Below are 22,502 nucleotides of genomic sequence, written 5' to 3' on the forward strand. Positions count from 1 at the left end.
TTATTTAACTAATGTGCCACTGGGCATTAGATCAGAACGGGGTGCAAATAACGCGTGACTGTTCACACAGTGGTTTATTCATTTCAAGCACTACATGGTGGGAAAAAAAAGGAAGTTTCTGCTCGTGCTCTGCAACTGTGTGGAGCACTACGTGCTATCCTCTCTGAATGCCCTGACCAAGCTCTTTTGTCACTAAATGCAATACAAGACTGGCCATCAACATGGGCATCGCTTATGCACTCTAGATGTCCTATCGGTGACATTTCACAGATTACGCTAAGGCTAACTGAAAAACCAGATGCTGGTGTTCTGGTTAGGATCTTGTATGTTCGCTGCCGTGAAAGTAAAAGACCATTAGGATGGAACTGACTGTGAAGTGCATCCCGAATCACTCCTGTAGGGTATAGATTTATCGACCCAGGAACGACGAAGAACACAGTAGAACACCCACGAGTTTAGACGCACTTGAAATTGTGTCAATCTGTCATTCATGCAAAGCTGGCACTGTACGAAGTCGTTTAGGATGACTTAGTTTGCATCGATAATGATGCCAAGATTACAGAGGGGCATCACAGTAATGATATATAAGCAGTCCTCGACTGCCAAGCATATCATGAAGAAGACGACGAGGAGGAGGCCGACCTACCACCAGCTCCCATGAACGCTTCCATCGTGACTAGTTATATCGAGTCCCCAAAGCAGCGTGTTAACAGCACGTCTCTCGGCGAGGACAACATGATCGTGCTGGCGAGTTTGGAAACCGCCGTGATGGAATATACACTGAAGAAGCAGATGCACAGAAATGAACGCCCCTTGCGTCTCACTTAGTATTTTTGGCTGTGATACGGGAAGTCCACTAGCTACGAACCACGGATAGAGTGAACATAATCTGCGCGACTGTCAAGTTCATTGGGCTCAACTGTAGTCGAGTGAGAAGTACACAGACGTCAACAGTGTATGCCCACACTGAAACCACCAGGCACCAGTGCCAAGTATTGCTATCTGCCAGTGCAACTGAGGCCACCGAACCTTTTTGGAACACAGGACCCCAGGTCAGGCAGTGTGGTTTGTGTTACCCAACAACTGTTTCTGTACACCAGTACCGTGCTTACGAACAAAGTGGAGGTTCGCGACAGGCGGATCAAACTGGGGGTGAAAAGCAGTCTTTCAAAGTTTTGCTGTCTGTCAAAAGTCTTTCACAGTACTGCTACAGTAGGTGTGCCGTGAGCCTCGACACTGTGCTCTGTGACGGCAGATGGCGCTGTAGTGCAGTTTTGCTTCGCTCCGCCACGCACCACAGATCCCACAGACTTTTGCAGCGGACAGTACCGGTAACGGTGAGTACCTAGAATGTTATCTTAGTACCATGAATGCTGATGAAGACAGAGCTTGCACTTCAGTGAGGAGGCGCCTCCAAGCTTCCTTGTGGAAGAAGGGCATGTTCCTTGATCAGCTGAGATGCATGGTGTACTCCAGCTGCCTGTGTGCACTTTCTTGTGAGGGCTCCATGATGGATTGGAGTCTTTTTTTCTTTTTTTGCCAAAGTTCTAGGCGAGCAGGCTCTGACGGAGCTTTAAAAAGTGAGACTTGGTCCGCACAGCTCTGTAGGCCAATCTGCAGTTGGGTACGAAGCTCCTCTTGCCCATAGTTGCATCTAGTCAGTTTCTGAACCCGGCTGGACCCCTCAGGTGTGCCACAGCAACAACCAACACATAACAGCCACGATGCACATAGGCGACGACGACCATCCACGGCGTCGGCCCGCGAAACCACGTGTGTTTGCATGACGATTACTGCAGCTGATCACAAACCGCGACACAAAAAGCTAGTTTTAGCAAACTTTGCTTTTGCACGGCGCCTACCACATTGTGGAAGCCGAGAACTTGAGGTCCACACCTTGTGATACACTCTGGCAGTGCGAAACACCGACAAACACAGCCTAAACCGGCACTAAAAGCTGTGCAAACCGCTCAGCCGCGTCCGCCACTCCGCAAGCGAGTGGCCACTACTCTGCAGCACCTCCGAGCCGCACCTCAAATAACCTTGTGTGCATGGTCCACTCGAGATGAGATGCACGAAGATCACGATGTAAGAATATTTTAGATGTTGACACTGACCGCCCGCCGCGGCAGAGCGCGCGCACAGCAAACATGATCTGTGCGCGCGCTCTGCCGCGGCGGGCGGTCAGTGTCAACATCTAAAATATTCTTACATCGTGATCTTCGTGCATCTCATCTCGAGTGGACCATGCACACAAGGTTATTTGAAATAGCACCATTCAGGACAAAAACACGCAGTGACTCCTTCATTCACTGAACCTCCAAAAACTGCAACCCCCTTCCTAGATCGATTGCCAGCATTGAAGACGTTCCTCATTTTTGAACCACATTAGCCAACGTTGTATATGTAGATCATTGACTCTTCTGCTTCGTGTTCTCTTGTTTCTATTTAATCTGTTCCAATCATCCGCTCCCCTCTGTAATGCCCCAGGCCTTGAGGGTAGAAATAAATAAAAAAACAGATAAACAGCATCAACAATTGGAAGCACTGCATGGCTAACTCCGCCAACAAGGGGTTGTGCCTGCTATGCTGTTTAGCAAATGTTGTGAGCTAAGGCGATTGGTGTGAAAAGATGTCGACAAAACGGCGCAAAGGCAAGGAGGTATGAAGAGAACATTCCAGTCTTTCGCTTCGCTCTGTCTCCCCTCCCTAACTAGTCCCCCACAAGCTTCTTATCCTTCCTTGAAATTCACAGCAGTCCTTGCTGTCATGTCCTGTTTCTTCCTTTTTTGCACAGTGACTGGTTTTACCCCCTTCCCACTTCGCTAATCTCTCTGCCATCTCCCACACAATGTTAGAGACCGTTTTCGTTATTCTGCCTGCTTCACAGCACATCTCCTTGCAGTGTGGAGCCAACTTCCCACAGCAGCTGTTTCGTGTCTGTAGTGTGTTCAGTTTGAAAGTTCCCTTTGACTGCATACTACTGCCAGTGTTGTGTGTGAACAGCAGTTATTCCTACTGATGCAGTAGTGAAACAGCATTTTACTGATCTCTGAGCATTTGTGTGTCCTCCAGTGTTCCCGTTTCCATGACACTTTTTGTCTTTCGTGTAAGTTCTCACCTTCCCTCTTATACTTTGCTACTGCCATGGTGGCTTTCGCTGCTGAACCTAGTAATTGCAGGACTGAATCCTGGCTGTATTTTGATGAAGGCAAAATATAAACAAACGTGCATGTTGTGCGAAGTCAGTGCATGTTAACCAAAGGCAGGTGGCTGGAATTCATCCGGGGCTGTCCACTACACTGTCGCTCATAACCAAAACGCACCCTTTGGACATTACGCCAAACATACACATGGTCACTGTGTCATAAGAGTAAGTCAGCACTCATACTGTGCCAGCCTCTTCCTGTGTCCTACCCCCATGCTATTTCCTTGGCATAAAATGCTCTGGAAGCTCAGCTGCTGGAGCGCTTAGCAGTTTGGCACAAGTTTATATGGCTTAAATTCCTGGCTCCACGAGCCATATTTTGACGCCATATCACGGATAGCATGGCACTGACATTCTGATGCACTGAGCCCAAGGTAATAAAATTAATCGTGCTTCATGGCCTCGGCCACATGGATTTATTAATGAACCGGATGTTTTGGCCCTCCGTTTCCATGCAGCAGCTACTCCAAAGATACAACGATCGCTTGAACAAACTGTTCATATACCAAGTGGTAATGCCGAAATTCACCAGCGCAGCAAGGTCTGACGCCTGATTTACTCGGCTGCAGTGGATGTGCTGCCAACGAAGGCAGATCAGCAGAGTCGAATTTCTCAGTTGGGGTTTCCCTTTGCAGTCCCCCCAGAAAAGCGACAACACATGAACGGGCCGTCGCGCTTGGATACCGGTAAGGGTGCACAGTGGGCAAAGCGAAAGCGACAGGCGCGCGCAGCAAGCGGAAGGCGCCACGGGCGTCTGTCGAAGGCCCGCATCGCGCCGACGCGGCGAAAAGCGCTCGACAGTGATCGCACAACAGCTGCCGACGAACGGTGGCCAAGGAACAACAACGTCGCTGCCACGCACACACCGAGACGAAAGCACACACACCAAGCAACCAAGGATCGCGGCTACTCACTTTGGCCGGGCATCGTTAGTATCGTCGAAAGGTGTCCTAGGCGTGCAGGGTGTTACGAAGGGCAAGTGCAGGCACCGGCAACGTTGCCACGGAATCGCACTGCGCTCGCTCAAGGTGCAGGAAACGCCTCAGAGGCTGCACGATCCACCACGGCCGCCTATTTGCAGCAAGGTGAAATATCCTCGCAGCGGAGACAGCTGCATAATGCACTTTCGAGCAACAACTGTTACGCGTTCACACCGTGGCACGGCGGCCGTGGCAATGTCTAAACCATATGGAGCAATGCGATTAGGTTCTCCTCACCTAGCACGACTGACGGATCACCTGTTGCTCGATCCCGATGTAATGACGCCAACAGCTCCCGACAAATCACTCGGCAAAGGACACCCGCCCGCCCACACCGCAAAAAAGCGGCTGCTGCTGCTGCTGAATGGCTGGATTGTCTTGTTTAGCTTTTGTTTATTCAAATGACGTCATTTATTATGGTTATCGCTCTTACACTAAATGATAACATTGTTGCGCTACTCAACAATAACAATGAAAATAATGAGCGTAAAATTAAGCAGAGAAATTTTGTTTTAAAAACTTGCAGCGTCGCCTAGCAACGTGTGCAACGCTAAGACGTCACGATTATCAACATGGCGCCTAACACGTGTTGACTAATTACGGAATTACGGTGTAGCGAACTCATCAGATGTGTTGCCTGTACTACATCGTTGTGAGCAGCGCTTCCGAGGCGCCGTCCTGAGCCTTTTAGCCCTCTAGAGCGCAGCGGGAATTCCGCCTGAAATTTTGTGCTACCCAGGCATTCCAGCAGCGATGATGAAGAAGCGCCTCTTCGTCGGTAACCTCGGGTCCACCGTGACAGATCGCGACCTTAAAGAGAAATTCGCAAGGTTCGGCGACGTCGACAACGTCGAATTGCACACGAAAAAGGACGAGTCCGGCAAGCCTTTTAAGACGTTCGCCTACGTGGACCTCAACACCGATCAAGAGAAACTCGTCAACTGTGAGTCGATCACACGTAGTGCTCGGCGAACAGTTCCCACAGCCAGCGCGTCATTTTAACCCCTTGCGTTTGTTTTATTTCTTCCTTATCAGGCATCAAAACTTACAACAACGCCAAATGGAAAGGCTACAATATGGTCGTGCAAGTAGCGAAAGAAAGCTACATCCAAAGGTGGGACCTCTAGTGCAGCTTCTGTTCTTTGGCCGCACACCACACCTTTCACTTTCGTTTTCGCCTTCCTGTAAAACACAACAGCGCAAAGCATACAAAGGCAACGAAGGGCACAACACCACTGTAGACTTTCCTGAAAGACTCTCCCACAAAGGTTTTAAGTTCTTCCGAAAAAAAAAAATACATCCATATAACAAAATACCTTCTACAAAAACAGCAAATTTTTGGCGCTGACAGCAACAAGAAGCCTTCGATCCTGACAGTAATGGCAGTTCTTAGTTAAAGTGATCAAAGGTGACGATGGTACAATCATAGTAACACTCCAAAATGTGCGAAATCTGTGCATCCACTCCAGAGGACTTTTCTGTGTGTAAATGCTGTAAATAAAATGCTATGTACTTAAAAAGGTGTCACATGAAAGAATTAATGGATTGCAGCCCTCTTTCCAAATAGACATAAGTTCATGACTTTTACTTGTGTCCATTTCACTTTTGGTTAATGTTAAGCTCTGTGCAGATGGCTGAGTTTTGTATGGAACGGTTGTACATTTCATCATCATGTGCAATTAAATAGTAACCTCATGAAAACGAGTGCTTAGTATGAACAATAGCAAATGCCCCTAAATTTTGGAAAAAGACTGTTTTATGAGAATTACGCTCTAGAAAAGTGCTCTTCATTTGTCTGTGGTGCAACAACATTTCATTGTCAGAGGTAACAGTGCAAATATCTGGGCCTATGGATAACTGGTAATCTTTCCTGGACAAAGTATGTTGATAACTTTGCGGCCAGTCAGCCCGGCCGCGGTGGCTCAGTGGTTACGGCGCTCGGCTGCTGACCCGAAGGACGCGGGTTCGATTCCGGCTGCGGCGGCTGAATTTCGATGAAGGCGAAATTCTAGAGGCCCGTGTACTGTGCGATGTCAGTGCACGTTAAAGAACCCCAGGTGGCCGGAATTTCCGGAGCCCTTCACTACGGCGTTCCTCATAGCCTGAGTCGCTTTGGGACGTTAAACCCCAATAAACCAAACCAAACTTTGCAGTCAGTTCTCTCCGTAAATTGTTTTTCTTGAGGCACTCATTGAAGTCCTCTACACCTAGTGTGCGTCTTCTATCGTGTGCCTTCTTCCTTATTGGCCCATTGCTGGAATAAGCTGTAATTATCTGGGGCCCATTCAAGTCAACCAGTATTAACAAAGTAGAGCAAGGTATTCAGTTTTACCTTTAATTAATATGGCTTTTATAGAGCTTTTGTTGGTTTTCTTTAAAGTGGTCAGCGATCATTATAACATTCATACTTCTCTTATTTTTGCTTACTCATCATGTTATGAGAGAAAGGCATGTTCTGAAAGTAACACCTTTAAAGACGCAAAGTAATGGTTTTAAATATTCTTTCTTGCTGAGAGTGACTGTTGACTGGAATGGCTTTAATGATGAGGCTGTTTACTAAAGTCTAGTGCTATTTGAAAAATGCCTGCAGGTCTGCATGTTAGGAAACAGTGTGGGCTAAGATGTACTCTGTAGTAAGATACAACTTAAAAGCAAGGTCTGAGACATCCTGGTATTACTCTGCTGGCAAATCGCAACAGTAAACAAAATCAGATTTTTAACGTTTCAGTACAGTGCTGTACATTGTCGAGACATTGACACCATATCAGTGCATAGTACTTGCCACGTGGTGGTGATGACAGACAGGCAGACTGGTGTAGATGTGAAATCAGCTATTTCTGCATTCGGAGTACAGTCCTCCCACTCAGAAAAGCCCCTTGCATATCGGGGCACCTTCCAGGCACCCACCCTCGAGAAGCCCACCCAGGAGCAGAATGAAAAACTGACAGTGAAATCAAATTCAAAGATGCAATGAGAAAGGAATCAATGTAAAAGTGAAATGCACAACCAGTACTGCTAACGCAAATTTGTTGCATCACATTGCATGATCACCAGTGCATTTTTTTGTTGGATGAATTTGTACACACAAGAATAAAAAGCAGTTCATTGCGGCTATGGAATCGGGATGATTGTTGCTCTCATTATCATCAGCCTCACTACGCCCATTACAGGGCAAAGACCTCTCCCATGTCCCTCCAATTAACCCTCTCCTTCGCCAGTTGCGGTCACTGTATTCCCGCAAACTTCTTAATCTTATCCACCCACCTAACTTTCTGCCGCCCCTGCTACACTTGCCTTCTCATTGAATCCACTCCATTACCCTTAAAGGTGCTCTGAAACATTTTCCGGAGAGAGCATATTAACTGCTCTGAAAAATTTTCTGGAGAGAGCATATTAACTTATCTTATTCTTCTAGTTATCTATCTTATTACCTATCTTATTCTTCTACTTATTTCGCTGTTGGGATTTTGATCTGTGGTCACTACCTGCCTCAAGTAGACATATTCTGTTACTACTTCCAGCACCTCGCCACCAAGTGTAAACTGCTGTTCCCTTCTGAGACTAATGAACATTACTTTAGTTTTCTGCATATTAATTTTTAGGCCCACGGTTCTCTGCCTGTCCAGCTCATTGATCATAAGTCACTTATAAGTTGGAAGTCATTGATCTGTCATTGATCGTCAGCCATTGAGCTAAATCAGTCTGGAGATTGTTGCTCTCAGCCGCACCTTATTTGGAGATGGCTTGAAACTTTCCAGGCAGTGTGCTTTAGGAAACAGTCTCATGCATCAAAGAGGCTGCCGTGCATGATCACAGTTTTTCCCAAATGACCTCGTTGCATATATTGAGCACACAGTTGATTATTTAACTTCTTTTGAAAACCAGAAAGTACTACCATAATTTCTGGACTATGGTCCACACCCGTTGTGTGGTTTGCAGGGCTCAGTTTTGGCTTAGAAAAGTTGTACATTTCTGTTATTCCACTGCGGTGGCTCAGTGGCTTTGCGTTTGATTGCTGATCTGAGGGTTGCAGGGATGAATCCCGTCTGTGGCAGCCGCATTTTCACAGAGGTGAAATGCAAAAATGCCATTCTTCTGTACGATGTCAGAGGAGGAGGAGGAAGAACATAATCTGAAGGGTTTGTGTGTGCAGCCTGAGCGTAAAGTACTGTACATAGGCAGCTTTCACGGGTGCGTTACTAAAAAGAAAGGCACCATTACTCATTACTGTTTTCCATTCACAAAGAAGAAAATCTCTGCACTTTTCCTATCTTCATCAAACTGCTTTGCTGTTGTCTGGGGCACATTCAACCAGCAGATAATATGGCAACTATTGATAGCATGGACCACCTGCTGTAGGCTGTGCCTGGTCATCTGTGCCCATGCTTGCAGTGCCATTTTGTAGGCTGTCCATTTGTGTGTTTTGTGTGCATATGCAAAGTTGATGGCTGAGAAGCTTCTAGAGAGACGTTTTTTGCCTTCGCTAACTGAAAAATTTTTGTTCACAGGATACAGCGTGAGGCCAAGGCCCGTGCAAGTCAGGACACAAAGAATGTGCTGCCCGGTTCTGTATCCTTGTTCTGAGCTTCATCCATCAGGGAAATTTTTCAGTAGTTTTTGCAATTGCTAGCAGAGTAGTAACTTGGGCTAGTTTGCTGGGGGTTCATTGTGCAGAAAGCCTTGCCAGACTGATCAGTAGAACGCTTCATTTGTTTTTCATTCTTGTGTTTTAAAAATTCAGGGGGCACTTGGTCTCTCTAAAGTGCTGCAAGGCGAAAGCCTTTCCTGGCGCACTGTTTGGCATTGACTGCCAGACTGTTTGTGCTTTACTAGTGCTTTATTTGAGTACACACTTTGGCCACACATTACAGCTACACACTTTGACTGCCGACTTTGCTTCTTTAGCACGACTTTCTCTCTGCTTCGATGAGTTCGGTTGTATCCATGGCTCTGTTCGAAGTAATGAGGTATCTATGCGGTCACCCACGGATGCCTTACGCCCCCTGTCGGAGCGGACAACAACTGTTTTTTATTAGTTCTCGTCTGCTCCAAAAGGTGCGTCAGGCATTCATGGGTGACCTCAAAACTTTGAATCCGCACACTCTGTCGTCATAACCATTTCGACCAACCAAAAAGCGTGACACCTCTGCTGACAACCTTCTGTCGACAACGATGAGGCATTAAAGGTTTTCACCTTAATAATCAGTACGGCACGGTTTTCTGTGCAATGTTTCTATGACAACGAGCACCTGTTTATATGAGGCACTGTTGAAGCATGCACTGCTTTCACACCTCAGGCATTTGAGGGAGGCCTTACTTGACACAGACGCTGAGCCTTTTGTGGTGTCACACGGAAATGGCACGTTTTGGGTGGCTTTGTTCTTCATGATTCATGCTGGTATGGTGGCAGTGAAGGCCCTTCGCAGTGAACCTAATTTTGGCTGGTAGGGGTAGCGGTGGCAACAAGTGGCACCAGCTGCAGAAGTGCTGTGGTGTACCTGTATACGTGTGTGTGTGTGTGTGTGTGTGTGTGTGTGTGTGTGTGTGTGTGTGTGTGTGTGTGTGTGTGTGTGTGTGTGTGTGTGTGTGTGTGTGTGTGTGTGTGTGTGTGTGTGTGTGTGTGTGTGTGTGTGTGTGTGTGTGTGTGTGTGTGTGTGTGTGTGTGTGTGTGTGTGTGTGTGTGTGTGTGTGTGTGTGTGTGTGTGTGTGTGTGTGTGTGTGTGTGTGTGTGTGTGTGTGTGTGTGTGTGTGTGTGTGTGTGTGTGTGTGTGTGTGTGTGTGTGTGTGTGTGTGTGTGTGTGTGTGTGTGTGTGTGTGTGTGTGTGTGTGTGTGTGTGTGTGTGTGTGTGTGTGTGTGTGTGTGTGTGTGTGTGTGTGTGTGTGTGTGTGTGTGTGTGTGTGTGTGTGTGTGTGTGTGTGTGTGTGTGTGTGTGTGTGTGTGTGTGTGTGTGTGTGTGTGTGTGTGTGTGTGTGTGTGTGTGTGTGTGTGTGTGTGTGTGTGTGTGTGTGTGTGTGTGTGTGTGTGTGTGTGCGCGCGCGCGCGCGCGCGCGCGCGCGCGCGCGCATATGCTCCAGCAAGAAGCGGAGCTGCATGTCTGTTTTCCATTTTTCCATGCTGCTGTCATGTGGCCTAGGCTTTCCCCTGCCTGTGCCATGGCCACAGCACCAGGCATTGAAAACAGGGGATGTCTGGACCCCAGCATATTGTGCATGCCAGAGCAAGCATCACAGCCGCCATGCACACGGTGTTGGTTGCAGTCATGGCATCCCTGGTGTCACTGCAGTGCTGTTCTTGGCCTGCCCACGTGTTCCATTGACATGGAATGCCTGCTTAGCACCGTATCAGCCCATACCGCAAACGGGGCCATGTTCGAATTTTGTTGAAAGTTAAAACATGCCGTTTCTCTTTATCGGATTGTAGTGCATACTTAAGGGGAGACGCGGCTTTTGGAGGTGAAATTGTTTATTTTTTTGCGTAATGAAATGAAATTTAAAATTTCACGGAAATATCTTGAACAGTTTGAAAATTATTTATTTTTATATGCTTCTTTGCTATACCAAACTTACACAAAGCCTGGTGTGACAAGAATATGTGGTAAGAGTCTGCAGTCACTCTTAAGTTTTACCCAAAGGAATGGTTGATGCTTTGACATTCTCAAAATACTTTTAGCAGCCTGATATTTTTCTACTCGGACTTCTATATCCACGCTTGCCTTATGCACTCATTTGCGTCATGAAAACTAGTGACTGAATAAAAAATTACATAGTAATTTTAAAATTTAGGAACGTCACTGCATAAAGAAGTTATCAAGGAACGCACTGTAACAAATCACATAAAAAATCTGTGAGGCCATTGTCGTGCACTAAGTTTTCTGCAGGCAGGGCTGTCAGGGCAAAAAAAACGCTTTTGAGAAAATTGGCATTTTCACAGTGATTTCAGCCAGTTTATTGCTACCTAAAATTACAGAAACATTTTTTGAAGTCGCTTCTGGGCTGTTTTCGGGGAAAGTTGATTAAAATATACCTTATGGATATGAACTCTGGTGTTTTCTAGAGTTCAGTTTTTTTTTTCGAGATTTTCAGGATTTGAAAGCCGCGTCCCCCTTTAACTTGTTCTGAAACAAATAAAATGTGCCGTCATAGTCAGCGAGGCCCCAAATGTTGCCTTTGAAGCTGAGAGAAGTTTTTCTCTCAGATTTTTTTTCCCTTATACTTAGCAAGGTTTCAAGCATTCATGCTGACATGCTCTTGTTGGGAGTCTGCGAAGTTCTTGGTTGAATGGCTTTAATGGCAAGAGGGACCATTGAAGAGGCCACCATCAGAGTGGGGGAATAGAAAGAGAAGGAACCTACACTGTCATATCGTGTGCGAAACCAGGACAAAACAAGCATGCGCATACACGTTCGTTCAGTCAGTCAGGAGAGGTTGAGCTGGAGGTGATGCACAAATAGGACAGTTTCCCAGCAAAAAAATTCATGAGCATCTTTCATCATTATCATCTTCATCATTTATTTTACCCTTAAAGACCTCTGTTGAAGCATTACATAAGGGGGGGGACAAAGCAAATACAACTGAGAATAACACGTTATTACAACACAATGCAATACAATAAAATGAAAAACGATACATTACAATACAACACTGGTCAATAATGAATGGTGAATGGCTGAATTAGGCGGTAACAACAACAACAACAAGAAAAAGAATAAGTGTAACTGGGTGAAGTTTGAGACAAATGGGCAGTCTTTTAGCAGCTTCTGGCTAAGATACGACAGGGCTGAAATGGGTTCTGCAGAGCTGCTGCTACGGAGAAATCCGATAAGTCTGTGTCTCTGCATTCACACCTGCCTTCTACCAACTGTGTTCTTTAGCATATACTGGAATTTAAATAAAAGAGCAAATACACTGCTGCGCACCGAAAGGTGGGAAGTGTTGTGCGATGATACCTGGAGGCTTCTTGACTGCACCCCATGACAGCAGGCTGAGCCGGCCCCTTTGAAGAAGGTAAAACAGGAGAAGGCCGACTGGACAGACCGGGTGCGCGTCAAGACCGAGAAGCCTGACTGGACGGAGGGCGTGCGAGTCAAGGTTGAAGAGCCTGACCGGCCTCCGAGGCAGACATGGCAGAGCGACTGGAGGACTTCTCAGGAACTGCCTTCAAGAGGGCAGCAACAGGTGCGCTGGTTTTATCAGGAAGGAGCTACCTTTCCCCTCTCCACATCTGCAGTTCAACCTGTATTGCCAGTAGAATTTAATTCTAAGAATGCTGGAGCGCTCGCTGGCATTGCACTCATTCATCTGCCATGGGAATTATGGGAAGTGCACGGACCTTAGCGAAGCTGGTTTGTATACGTATAGTGCTCCTTGTGATGCACAGCTCTAACACAGCTTGCTCCATGCATATACGACGAGTGCAGAATATAGTACTGCTATAAAGTGGGCATAAGAGATAGTGTATGCTTAAAAAAATAGCGTGCTTCGAAGTGAACATCTGTCAAATGCTATTTTTCAAATTGAGTCTTATCACACACTCACGTTATGTGCGCTATTTCGCGTATTTCGCTTTTGGGGCTCTTGTGTGTGTTAAAATATTGTTTCCGAAATGGCAGATCTCTGGATTCGTCATTGTTACTGCCACTTTCTGTACATTGGCAGGCCGTAAATGGGGCACCAGGCTTTCACTTTGTCTCATCTTGGCTATAACAAAATGTATAAGCAATAATTTTGCTTAATTTTTTTTATTTACACCAACAGTTCTGCCACTTCTAGGCTTAAAGAGGAGCGCTGGTTTGTCGACAGATGGTTCCCGTTTTAACAACCAGATGGCACTACTGGGCTGAGCTTATTGTTGCATCTCTGTTTGCATATCTTGAACCAGCTGTGCGAATGTGGCAAATGGTGTAACGTCCCTCAGAATGCTTACCTTTAATGTACAAAAGCGTGTATGCACTTGTGGTGTGTAGACAGTGCTGATTTATGCTTTTTTTTTTAATTGTATCTGTGTACACCCTGAGCAGACGGCATGCAGACAACAAGGCATGGAGGAACATGTTTAGTGCACTCTCTTGATTGGCTGAGGAAGTCTCTACCTTCCATAGTGCTGCAGAGAACTTAGGAGATGGTGTATAGGTTAATGAACTATCACGCAGTTTTGCTTACTAAATGGCTTTGAACTAACAATCTAGTTATGTTGCTAGGATTGAGGAATGATCTAACAGTGCCAGTAAAAAAAGGTTCTTTTCTTCTTTTTTGTGAAGCTCTGCAAGCAAGACAGCAATTCTGTGCCAAATGTGAACTGGGTGTGTTGTGGATGAGTGTACATGTCCGATTGCAAAAAGCCACAAAAACGAGGCAGAGGGAACCTGCCATAATGGCAGGGCTGAATGAGCTACCCCGGTGGTGGCTGACACCCAAGGCAAGGTCCTCTGCTCCAGTATTCTTTGTATGGAATAGTACAGTGCTGCGCAGTTTGGTGTGCAGTATCTGGGCACTTGTAACCTACTGCGAGGTTTTACAGCGCTTGTCTTGTTGTTGTCCCGCCTTTTTTGTGCTGTTCACCAGTATGAATGCATACCAACTCGCCCAGATCTCAGCCTTACTAAAAGGTTTTACATACTTGAATTTAGTAGAGCGTAAAATATACAGGCAGATGAGGTGCTTCTTCTGTGGGCGCACTAAACATGCCACATACTTTTGACACTAAATATATGAGGGACATGAGTTAAACTCTAACATTTTACCTTTACGTATTTTAATGTGACAGCTTTAAAGGTGCACTGAAGAGGAATCTGAACTTGTCTTTTTGCCGCGGGAACTCGATCTACACGTTCCTAGCATTCTTAGAAACTGTGACTTATTGCCCTGTATGGCCGATTTCCCAAATGAAATCGAATTAACGGCTGGTTCCCGCCCTTTTCTTTGAATTCTGCCTCGTACGGTGGGCGGAGTCGACCAACGCGTGGAGTGCCTTTCACCCAGTCCCGTGGCGGCTTGCCGCTCTGCCATCGGCGGAGTAATACGTTGTAGTCCGTAGTAGCAAATAGTCCGCGCGTATTTTTATTTCTTCGGGCTTATTTTGCAGCTATATTATCTGCGAATGAAACTATTTATTCATGGAAACCTCAAAAACAAAATAAAGCGAAAGCAAAGCCTCCACGGAGCTGGCTGAAAGGAACTTCACGCGTTGGTCGACTCCGCCCATCGTACGAGGCAGAATTTAAAAAAAAGGGCGGGAGCCGGACGTTAATTCGATTTAATTAGGGAAATCGGCCATACAGGGCAATAAGTTGCAGTTTCTAAAAATGCTAGGAACGTGTAGATCGAGTTCCCGCGGCAAAAAGACAAGTTCAGAATCCTCTTCAGTGCACCTTTAAGGGTCCCCGTCGTACAAACGCTGGCATCGTCTGCGTCAGCCATTAGCAGAAATTTCTGATGGAAGTGAAGAATTGAGATGCAGCGATGCAAGAGGACAGGGGTTTGAATCCCGGTGGCGTGCAATTCTCTACCTGGTTAAAAAGAAAACTCTGCGTGGCGATGGAATTGCATAACCAGTCCTGGCGTGCGGCCTGATCTCGGTGACCAGAACCGACAACGCACTCCCTCACCAGAGAAGGATTTGGCCACCCTGGTGTAGTACTTGGCCACAATGTTCTGTTAACAATCCAATTAAAATTCAGGAGGAGGTCAAAGAATGTTTGAATTGACGCCAAATTTCTCGGGAAGGTCCCTGCAACCAAAGGAAAGTAATTGAGCTGAAAACAGAATTGAGTTAATTTGGGTTTGGGCGGGAATTGAACCCAGAACCTTTGAATTGCAAGACGGGTACATTACCCATAGGCCACGAAGGTTTGTTGGTTCAAGCTGAATAAAGGTGGACCTAGTGAATGTGTTGTGGTTTTTGACTTATTGAGATGTGTACTGGTGCATACATGAGCAATTATGAGTATGCTAATTAGGAATGAGGTCATTATGGGAGTGTTGAGTAGACAATGCGAACGGGACTTGGTAATGAAAGAAATCAAGACGAAAACTCATCTGGTCAGGGTGAATTATAAAACGTGACATAGCAGACGCTGACCACAACATAGAAAAGAATAACAGAATAATAAGAATAACGTCCTTGTAATTCTTTTCTATGTTGTGGTCAGCGTCTGCTATGTCACGTGTTATGACTTGATAATGCTGTCACATTCTACTCTTAAAAATGAAGCTTAAGTATCCCCCAAATTTTTTTCCTTTCTTGCACTTTCTTCAACCACTAAGCAAAAATAGAATCGTGCACCTCCTGGCATGCAGATCTTCAGTTCATTTCCTCTCAAAGACTGCTCGTTCCTTGCGCATCTTGACTGAGTCACGCACCTTTCAGGTAGATGTGTCCAGCGATGTCGTGCTGGACTAGAGTGGCCCTTACAGCAGTCCACTGAGTGGGCACTTGTGTGAACTGAACACTTGTTGCAGGCGTCCTCCCCAGGCGAGTTTGCTGAAGAGAAGGCGTTTCTCTTTGACGATGAAGAGCGGCCCCGTGGCGGCATGCCTGTGCCCCAGTGCCAAGCAGACGTGGCACTCCTGAGGCATGCCTGGGGACAGCGGCTGGGCACTGCTTACGAGGACGCGTACGGGGACGATGACCTGGAGGTGGTGCCTGCCAGCAAGGACCCCGAGCAAGAACGGGAAGCCAAGCGGCAGGCGGCCAACGCCAAGCGGCTGGCATCGCTCAAGGAGCGCTTTGCCCAGAGCCACACTCAGCGGCGCCTGCTCCAGTCGGCGCTCAGCTCAGTGGTGAGTCTCCACAGCTCGACATTCGCATTGCTTTTCTTATGAGCACAGCTTTTCTTGCCGCACAGCAAGCTGTCTAGCATCTGTGTTCCATTGTTTGTTATTCTTCTTGCCATTCGCAACTGGAATCGTCAGCTCCCGGAAAGCGTGGCATCCGTCACTGACCACGTCACATTTGTCGACAGTCTGAAGTGCTTCCTGAGGCTGTGAATGTTGTACAAGCCGCATATATCTACCTGCAATGACGTATTTGCTTCATGTTCGAATTTTGTGTGCACTCGCCGGTTTTTGTATTTTCTGCGCGTTCTAAACTTTGATTGTACCCCCCCCCCCCCCCCCCATGTAATGCCCGCATGGGCCTTTAGGGTAACTGAATAAATAAATAAATTGGTACTTATATATTCTGGCATGTCAGCTATACCGCCGTCAAATGCAGAAAGATAAATACGGGAATAAAAAAATTTGTTGTTATTTAAAGTGGGAAAAGTTAACTTTTTATGTAATTAATCAATTCATGAACAATCCGATTAGCTGGCAGCTTCTGCAGGGGTACATCTTTGTCATCCTGCTGTTCATCTGTGCAAGGAAAAGAACATTTAATACAATTAATGTGTCGTTTCTGAGCAATGCACGTAGAGGAACAAATTTATTTATTTATTTCATTTTCAGTACACCCGGCAGAAGCTGGACCATTATAGGAGGAGAGTGGGTACAACAGTAAAGCGATCAGCAGTTAAATAAAATCACATGAAAAAAAAAAAAGAGAGGGAGGACAAAGGAGCGCATGTATCAAGGCTAGGGAAACAGAAAGGTAAACAAGAGTAGGAACAACGGTACATTCAGTCTACAATCTTTGGTTTGGAGGAACAGTGCAATCACAAATTAGAAGTGTGCCATGATGGCAACTGTGTTTAAAGTGCTTGAAGGTGTGGTTGTGGCTCACGTGTTCGTATCATCTGTGGTTGCGTGCCGGAGTGTTTGGAACTTCCGAAATTCTTCAAATTATACGCAATGCACTGCAGCCGGGGATTTTCGCGAATTTGCATTGTCCCAAAAATCATAACAACCGTGTTCATATAATTGAGATTCTTTGAGATTCTGCTGTATGTTCCTGCCAAGAGAGTCGAACAAGGAGGTGTTCTCAGTTCTGGAGGGCCTTGGTAGGCGCCTTCACCTTATATAATTTGATCGTGATAGCTGGTTTTACTCCTGGGCTGTGGCCTCTGGTGCGCTGGTGTCCTTTGAGAGTGAGAGTTTTTGAACCGTTTGCTCCCCATAAATGGGCCACTGGTGATGTAGTCCTCTGCTCTAATTTTCCGTCCAACCAGGACAGCGGAGCCCCACCCACTGCAGAGCCAAGCAGTCACAATGTGAGCCCTCTGCTCTCACGTGACCTCAGTTCATGGCTTCATAGAATGGAAAGTTGGGCTTGCTGGTTCAGTGAAATCTCGTTGAATCGAACTTCGGGGGAATGTAAAAAAATGTTCGAATTATCGAATCACCCTGAAAACAACTAACAAAAATACTTGCATCACAATAAATTTATTTGATGAGAGACCGGGCAATGGATGCATAGTTTTGAGATGTGAATGGCGCTGACTACCTTTAACGGTAGAGCTCCGCTGCTATTATGTTGCGCACTTCACAAGCAGCGCATCGTATGTGAGGATGCTTCACTGCATAAACTGCAAACGTGTGACAAGTGCACAGCTTCGGCACACTGGAAGAATGGAAGAATCATGTGGATGGAAACGCTTAACAGCACTGAAGCAATGAAGAAAAAAGGGGCTAGAAGAGACTATTAACTCGCGACAGATAGTGCCCAAAATGGCACACAGTTGGGCTCGGTTGGCTGGCTGATGTGAGCTGCCATGCAGCTCAGAAAAGCGAAACTAAAACTACGCGGCACAACTTAGATTTAGTGAGCATGCGATCCCATAGACTTACATTGGTGTTGGTGGGACCACATCAACAGTTCGAGTTATCTAGATTTTTTAATTAACAGAGTTTGAATTAATGAGCTTAACAGGTGCTGATTATCAGCTGGAAGAAAAAATATAGTAGAACTCTGTCATAGTAAAGTGACTCGGATTGGCAAAAATCTTCACTATATCAGTACTATATCAATTGTTGGTGAAGGCATGACTCTGATAATGATTGCGATTGAACGTAGAATAAATGCCGCTTCTTCCTTGATTGTTGCGTTGTTTTTAGTTGGAAAAAAAAAATTCTTTTTCACGCGTTGCGTGCATAGGCTGCACCCTAGAATTGGCTCTCGAATCTGGAAAAAAACTGCAGCCCTCACACGTGTTTATAGGGCACACTATGTACTCACAGTGTGCGCAGTGTGACTGATGATCCCAGTATCGGTTATGTACAGGCAGCAAGTACTTTGTGCTGGAAGGTGTGGTCGTGCCTCATGCATTTGTATCATTTGCAGTGGGGTGGGGGGTTGTTTGCAACATCCAATTTCAGCTCATTGTACACAGTGCACTCTAACTAGGGCATTTCATGAATTCGTCTCATTCCTAAATTTGTATGATTCAGGATCTTATTGAGATTGTACTACAAACACAAGTGTTAATGATGACAGTAGATATTTGTTCCTTTGAGACACCAGTTATCATTTCGGTTGAAAGGATAACTGGTATGTATGGTAAGTATGTAGTTTACCCTGGCCTCAAAAAAGCCACTTCGTTAGATCTCCAATGGAACCCACCAGTGGTTAATTTTTTTCCGGAATGTACAAAATTTCTTACAAACTGTCAGAGGAGTAGGAAACTAATATTAAAACACCCAGGATTTGTGTAATTGATACTCTAGGGGTCGTATATAATTTTGAGTTTCAAAGATGCAACTGATGTAAGAAATGTAAAAAAAAAATGACTTCAATACTGGTGGCAAAACCTGCCAACAAGAAAATGGCAGAGGCTGTGGTACCAAGCCCATTTTTTTGTGAAAAACTGTTTGCTGTGTTTGCTAGTTGGCATGGAAAAGCACTTTGTTTTGTATGACGAAGGATGCTAAATTCATTTGAAATGAAGAAATTGGTGCTAGATAAAGTGCGCTCTCAGGAAAAGCTATGGGTTTGCTGTGTACACAGTTATGTAGAAAGCACATTAAAGGGCCCCATAACAGTTCTGAAGGTGGCTACGAATGCATGCATTACGTAGAGTAAAGGCTATTGAGCATTCATGCTGCATACAACTCCTCAAAACCAAGCCAATAATTTACAAATAATTTTTTAAAATTCCAATTTCCCCTTCGTGCAGCTACCCACCGTCACGCACGAAAGTTAGCGAACCCTTTCCAGTGACTTTTTCATGCTCGCGCTCTCCTCCGTTTCATGCTTCTGCATAATTCTCTTCAGAGATGGCTATCGGTTAGATTCTTTCGAGTGTCACGCCGCTACCATGGCCACGGCCAGTCAGCAGCATTGTTCCGGCAGGTTACAAAGCTCCGCCCCCTGGGAGTTCCTGCGCATGTCGGCTGTGTGGCGGCCGTGTATAGCCGACCTTTCAGCGCGCAAAATGTGACGAGAGGAGAGGGAAGGATGCACAGATACTTAATTCCCAATTTTCACTGTAGATAACCCAGCTTTTACAAATTACGTAAAGAAAACTCGCGCTCTAGGATATTCATGGAGCGGCGTCTTTTAACATCCCAGGCATACGACAACTTTACTGAGAGCCCCTCTCAGAACTCCTTCAAGTGGTCACGCATAAGCATACAGAAGGGCAAATAATTAGCACAACAAAAATATTCACAAGACTGTCAAAAGGGGTATCAATGGCAAATACTCTGGTCAAAGCAGTATATGGCTTACCATTTAGCAATACAAAGAGGCTGAAAATAATGCCTGAAAATAATGCATGAAAATAATAAGTCGCGTCGCATCATCTCCCGTCTTTGCCTTCTGCACTGCTTCTTTTACCACCCTGCTTCCAGACACCCTTTGCTGCAACCACCGCTCAGAACGTCCAATCGCCTAAGCCTCAGCCTCTCCATAGCAGGTATCAGGAGCCGCACTTCAGCCATGAACAGTTAATTTTTCCCCGACACGATTACTCTCTGGAATGCCCTACCTAACGATATAGTTTTATGCGACGATCGCAAATCGTTTCGCACAAAACTTGCCAGTCGTTTCCACGATGTGTAAGCATTTCATCTGTGTTATCATCAATCATTCATTGACTTTCAACTTTGCTTGCCGCCGCACGTGCGTTTCTTGCTTTTTCCACACCATCCCACGAGTACCTTGATGCTCTTTATTTGTTTATTTTTCTTGTCTTTTATAATTTGTAGGGTTTGTGTTAATTGTGCCTGCCTTCATCATGCCTTCATCATGAAAATGAACTAGTACAAATTGAACTGAGAACACGTCTTCACTCCCCCAGGATGGCTCGGACCGCAAGCGGCGCATTGTCTTCAAGGACAGTGATGAGGAGGAGGAGGATGGCGGCAGAGCGGCCCCTGCGAGCCAGCACCCCCGCGGTGCAGGCCAGAGGAGGCTGGCGCTCTTTGATGAGGACGAAGGAGAAGAAGAGGGGGAGATGGAAGAGGACTTCCTGGATTTCCGACTGCGGCCGCAGTTTGAGGGACACAGGGGTCACAAGGTGGGTGGCTCCCCTCACCTCGTTGATGGTGGTTATGATGGATTTTGATGGCGTCTGTGGTGCCAGCCACAGGTCTGTGTGCTCACCCAATCTCTGGAGCATATGTGTGTCTGCATCTGGTGATTACGTGGCTGTATAGCATTCTGGTGAGACTTCATTGGTGGTGAAATTTCATTGTAGCAGCTTTGGAAAATTCTCCCACTTCAACCAGAGGCTCGTTTCAACAAGGGGAAGCTTTGGGCCAGTTGGTCTGACATGTTGAAGAGGAGGAATAATCGCGAACTTGGACGAGACTTAAGAACGAGAAGAAGACAGGGCAAGCGGTAACTAGCAGCTGAAGTTTATTGGGAAAAAGACATGCTGCAGCAAAGGTTGCATCTGCGCATAGCGTACATAACACTGTTACATTGCAAGAACTAAGATAATGACACGTGGAACACGTGAGATGGCTAAGGAAATAAATCGAAACAAACACAAAAAGAGCAATGAGATGCCCGTCACAGGTTTAACAGAAATCGGGTCTCTTTATCTAAAAGCACCACGGAAGGCTCACTAACACACATATCGAGCCCAAGTTTGCGCATGCGTGCCGCTTCTAAAATCTCCCTTTCAAGTCTCAACCTGCCCCTTCCCCGATCATAGTAGCTTTGTTCACCTGGGGGTTGTTTGTGGTTAAACCACGCACAGAGCTTGCATGTTGCAGTAACTTTTGTTTCATTTTAAGTTTGGTGATGCTAATAACCTGGGCCCGCTGCGGGGGCTCAGTGGTTATGGCGCTCGGCTGCTGACCCAAAAGATGCAGGTTTGATCCCGCCCACGGTGGTCGAATTTCGATGGAAGTGAAATTCTAGAGGCCCGTGTTCTGTGCTATGTCAGTTCACGTTAAAGAACCCCAGGTGGTCGAAATTTTTGGAGCTGTTCACTATCCCTCATAGCCTGTGTCACCTGATTTGGCTGCGCATGATGCAAACCCATAATCGTCTATGGTGGGGTCGACGAACTGAAAGTCGCCAGCTCTGGGTTGCTTCCGAAGGGCGGCTGTAGTGCCATCAAAGGACCCGTGCAGCTTGCAATGCTGGGCTTGGCATTTCTTGCGTTGTGGCACTTTCTCCTAGCAACGACAGATGGTGCTGTCTGCCCTTTGGTGGAAATAGCATTGGCAGTTTTTGCTCCCTCGATATTGTCGCAGATGATTCCGGTTTTGCATCATGTGTGGCTGAACCATGCAGGTATTGGTGCCAAACTTCAAACTTTGCATAAGACAAGAGTTACCTGAGTACGCAAGTTTTACGTGTGGTTTCACTGCAAACGATCCTCCAGTTGAGGTGGGACAGTTTTTCAAAGCTGCTTCGATAAAGTTACAGAACACTGTACAGCTTCACATTAATAGGCGTTGAAGTGTGAAAAATGCAGACTTCTTAAGAAGGCTGCCAGTCAATTCTTTGTAGGCCAAGACAAAACAGGTGTGGTAAACAGGCTTGTCACATTGGCCTTTGCATAATTCTAAACTTGCTCGCAAAAATTAATGCTGGCTGGTGCCTCGGATGCATGGTAGTGGGATACAGATTGTCAGGGTACTGTCGGCAGGAAAAGTAAGTAGACCATGAAACCACCTTTGAAAGTTTTATTGCAGGACAGTCAGAGGACAATGAGCGTTGCAATCGCTGTCTACCATGCTTAGTGTATGCTGACCGAGAGGAGTAGTGCTCGTGCTTTTGCATAGAGAAGTATAGTGCTACAAACACACTGCACCTTGCAGTATGCTTGTTGTGAGGATTACGCTGGAAAAACTGTTGTTTTCCTGCGCAACTCTGCCTGAATGTAGTTTTTAGGAGGTCTAAATAAGACGCACCAGTTCAGCAACTGAATAAAATTACGTCTGCTCACGTGTTTCACACTTTAGACAGACCTCGTAGGTGGATT

The 22,502-nt window shown here is 46.0% G+C and overlaps 2 protein-coding genes across 9 annotated transcripts in view; one reads left to right on the forward strand and one right to left on the reverse strand.

Annotated features, from left to right (window-relative positions):
* LOC149325116 (solute carrier family 41 member 1-like) overlaps positions 1–4,577 on the reverse strand; it is a 54,218-nt gene extending 49,641 nt beyond the window's left edge. For 4 of the 7 annotated variants that reach the window (XR_016286279.1, XM_089563451.1, XM_089563450.1 and 1 more), the window contains exon 1: positions 4,123–4,563. The gene's annotated coding sequence lies outside the window, so the exon portion shown is untranslated. Of the gene's footprint in view, positions 1–4,122 lie in introns of all 7 variants that reach the window. The other 3 variants (XM_089563448.1, XM_089563453.1, XM_089563447.1) reach the window with 3 other exon arrangements.
* Positions 4,578–4,737: 160 nt separating this feature from the next.
* The window catches only part of LOC149325117 (putative RNA-binding protein CG14230), a 54,417-nt gene continuing 36,652 nt past the window's right edge, over positions 4,738–22,502 (forward strand). The window contains exons 1-6 of one of the 2 annotated variants that reach the window (XM_089563445.1): positions 4,738–5,131; positions 5,224–5,302; positions 8,697–8,757; positions 12,166–12,363; positions 15,646–15,966; positions 20,361–20,579. In XM_089563445.1, coding sequence (XP_089419571.1) covers positions 4,942–5,131; positions 5,224–5,302; positions 8,697–8,757; positions 12,166–12,363; positions 15,646–15,966; positions 20,361–20,579 — 1,068 coding nt within the window. In that variant the 5' untranslated portion in view covers positions 4,738–4,941. The remainder of the gene's footprint in view (positions 5,132–5,223; positions 5,303–8,696; positions 8,758–12,165; positions 12,364–15,645; positions 15,967–20,360; positions 20,580–22,502) is intronic. The other variant, XM_089563446.1, reaches the window with a different exon arrangement.

The sequence above is a fragment of the Amblyomma mixtum genome, chromosome 10, assembly GCF_055824585.1.
Source record: "Amblyomma mixtum isolate Tamu chromosome 10, ASM5582458v1, whole genome shotgun sequence".
NCBI lineage: Eukaryota > Metazoa > Arthropoda > Arachnida > Ixodida > Ixodidae > Amblyomma > Amblyomma mixtum.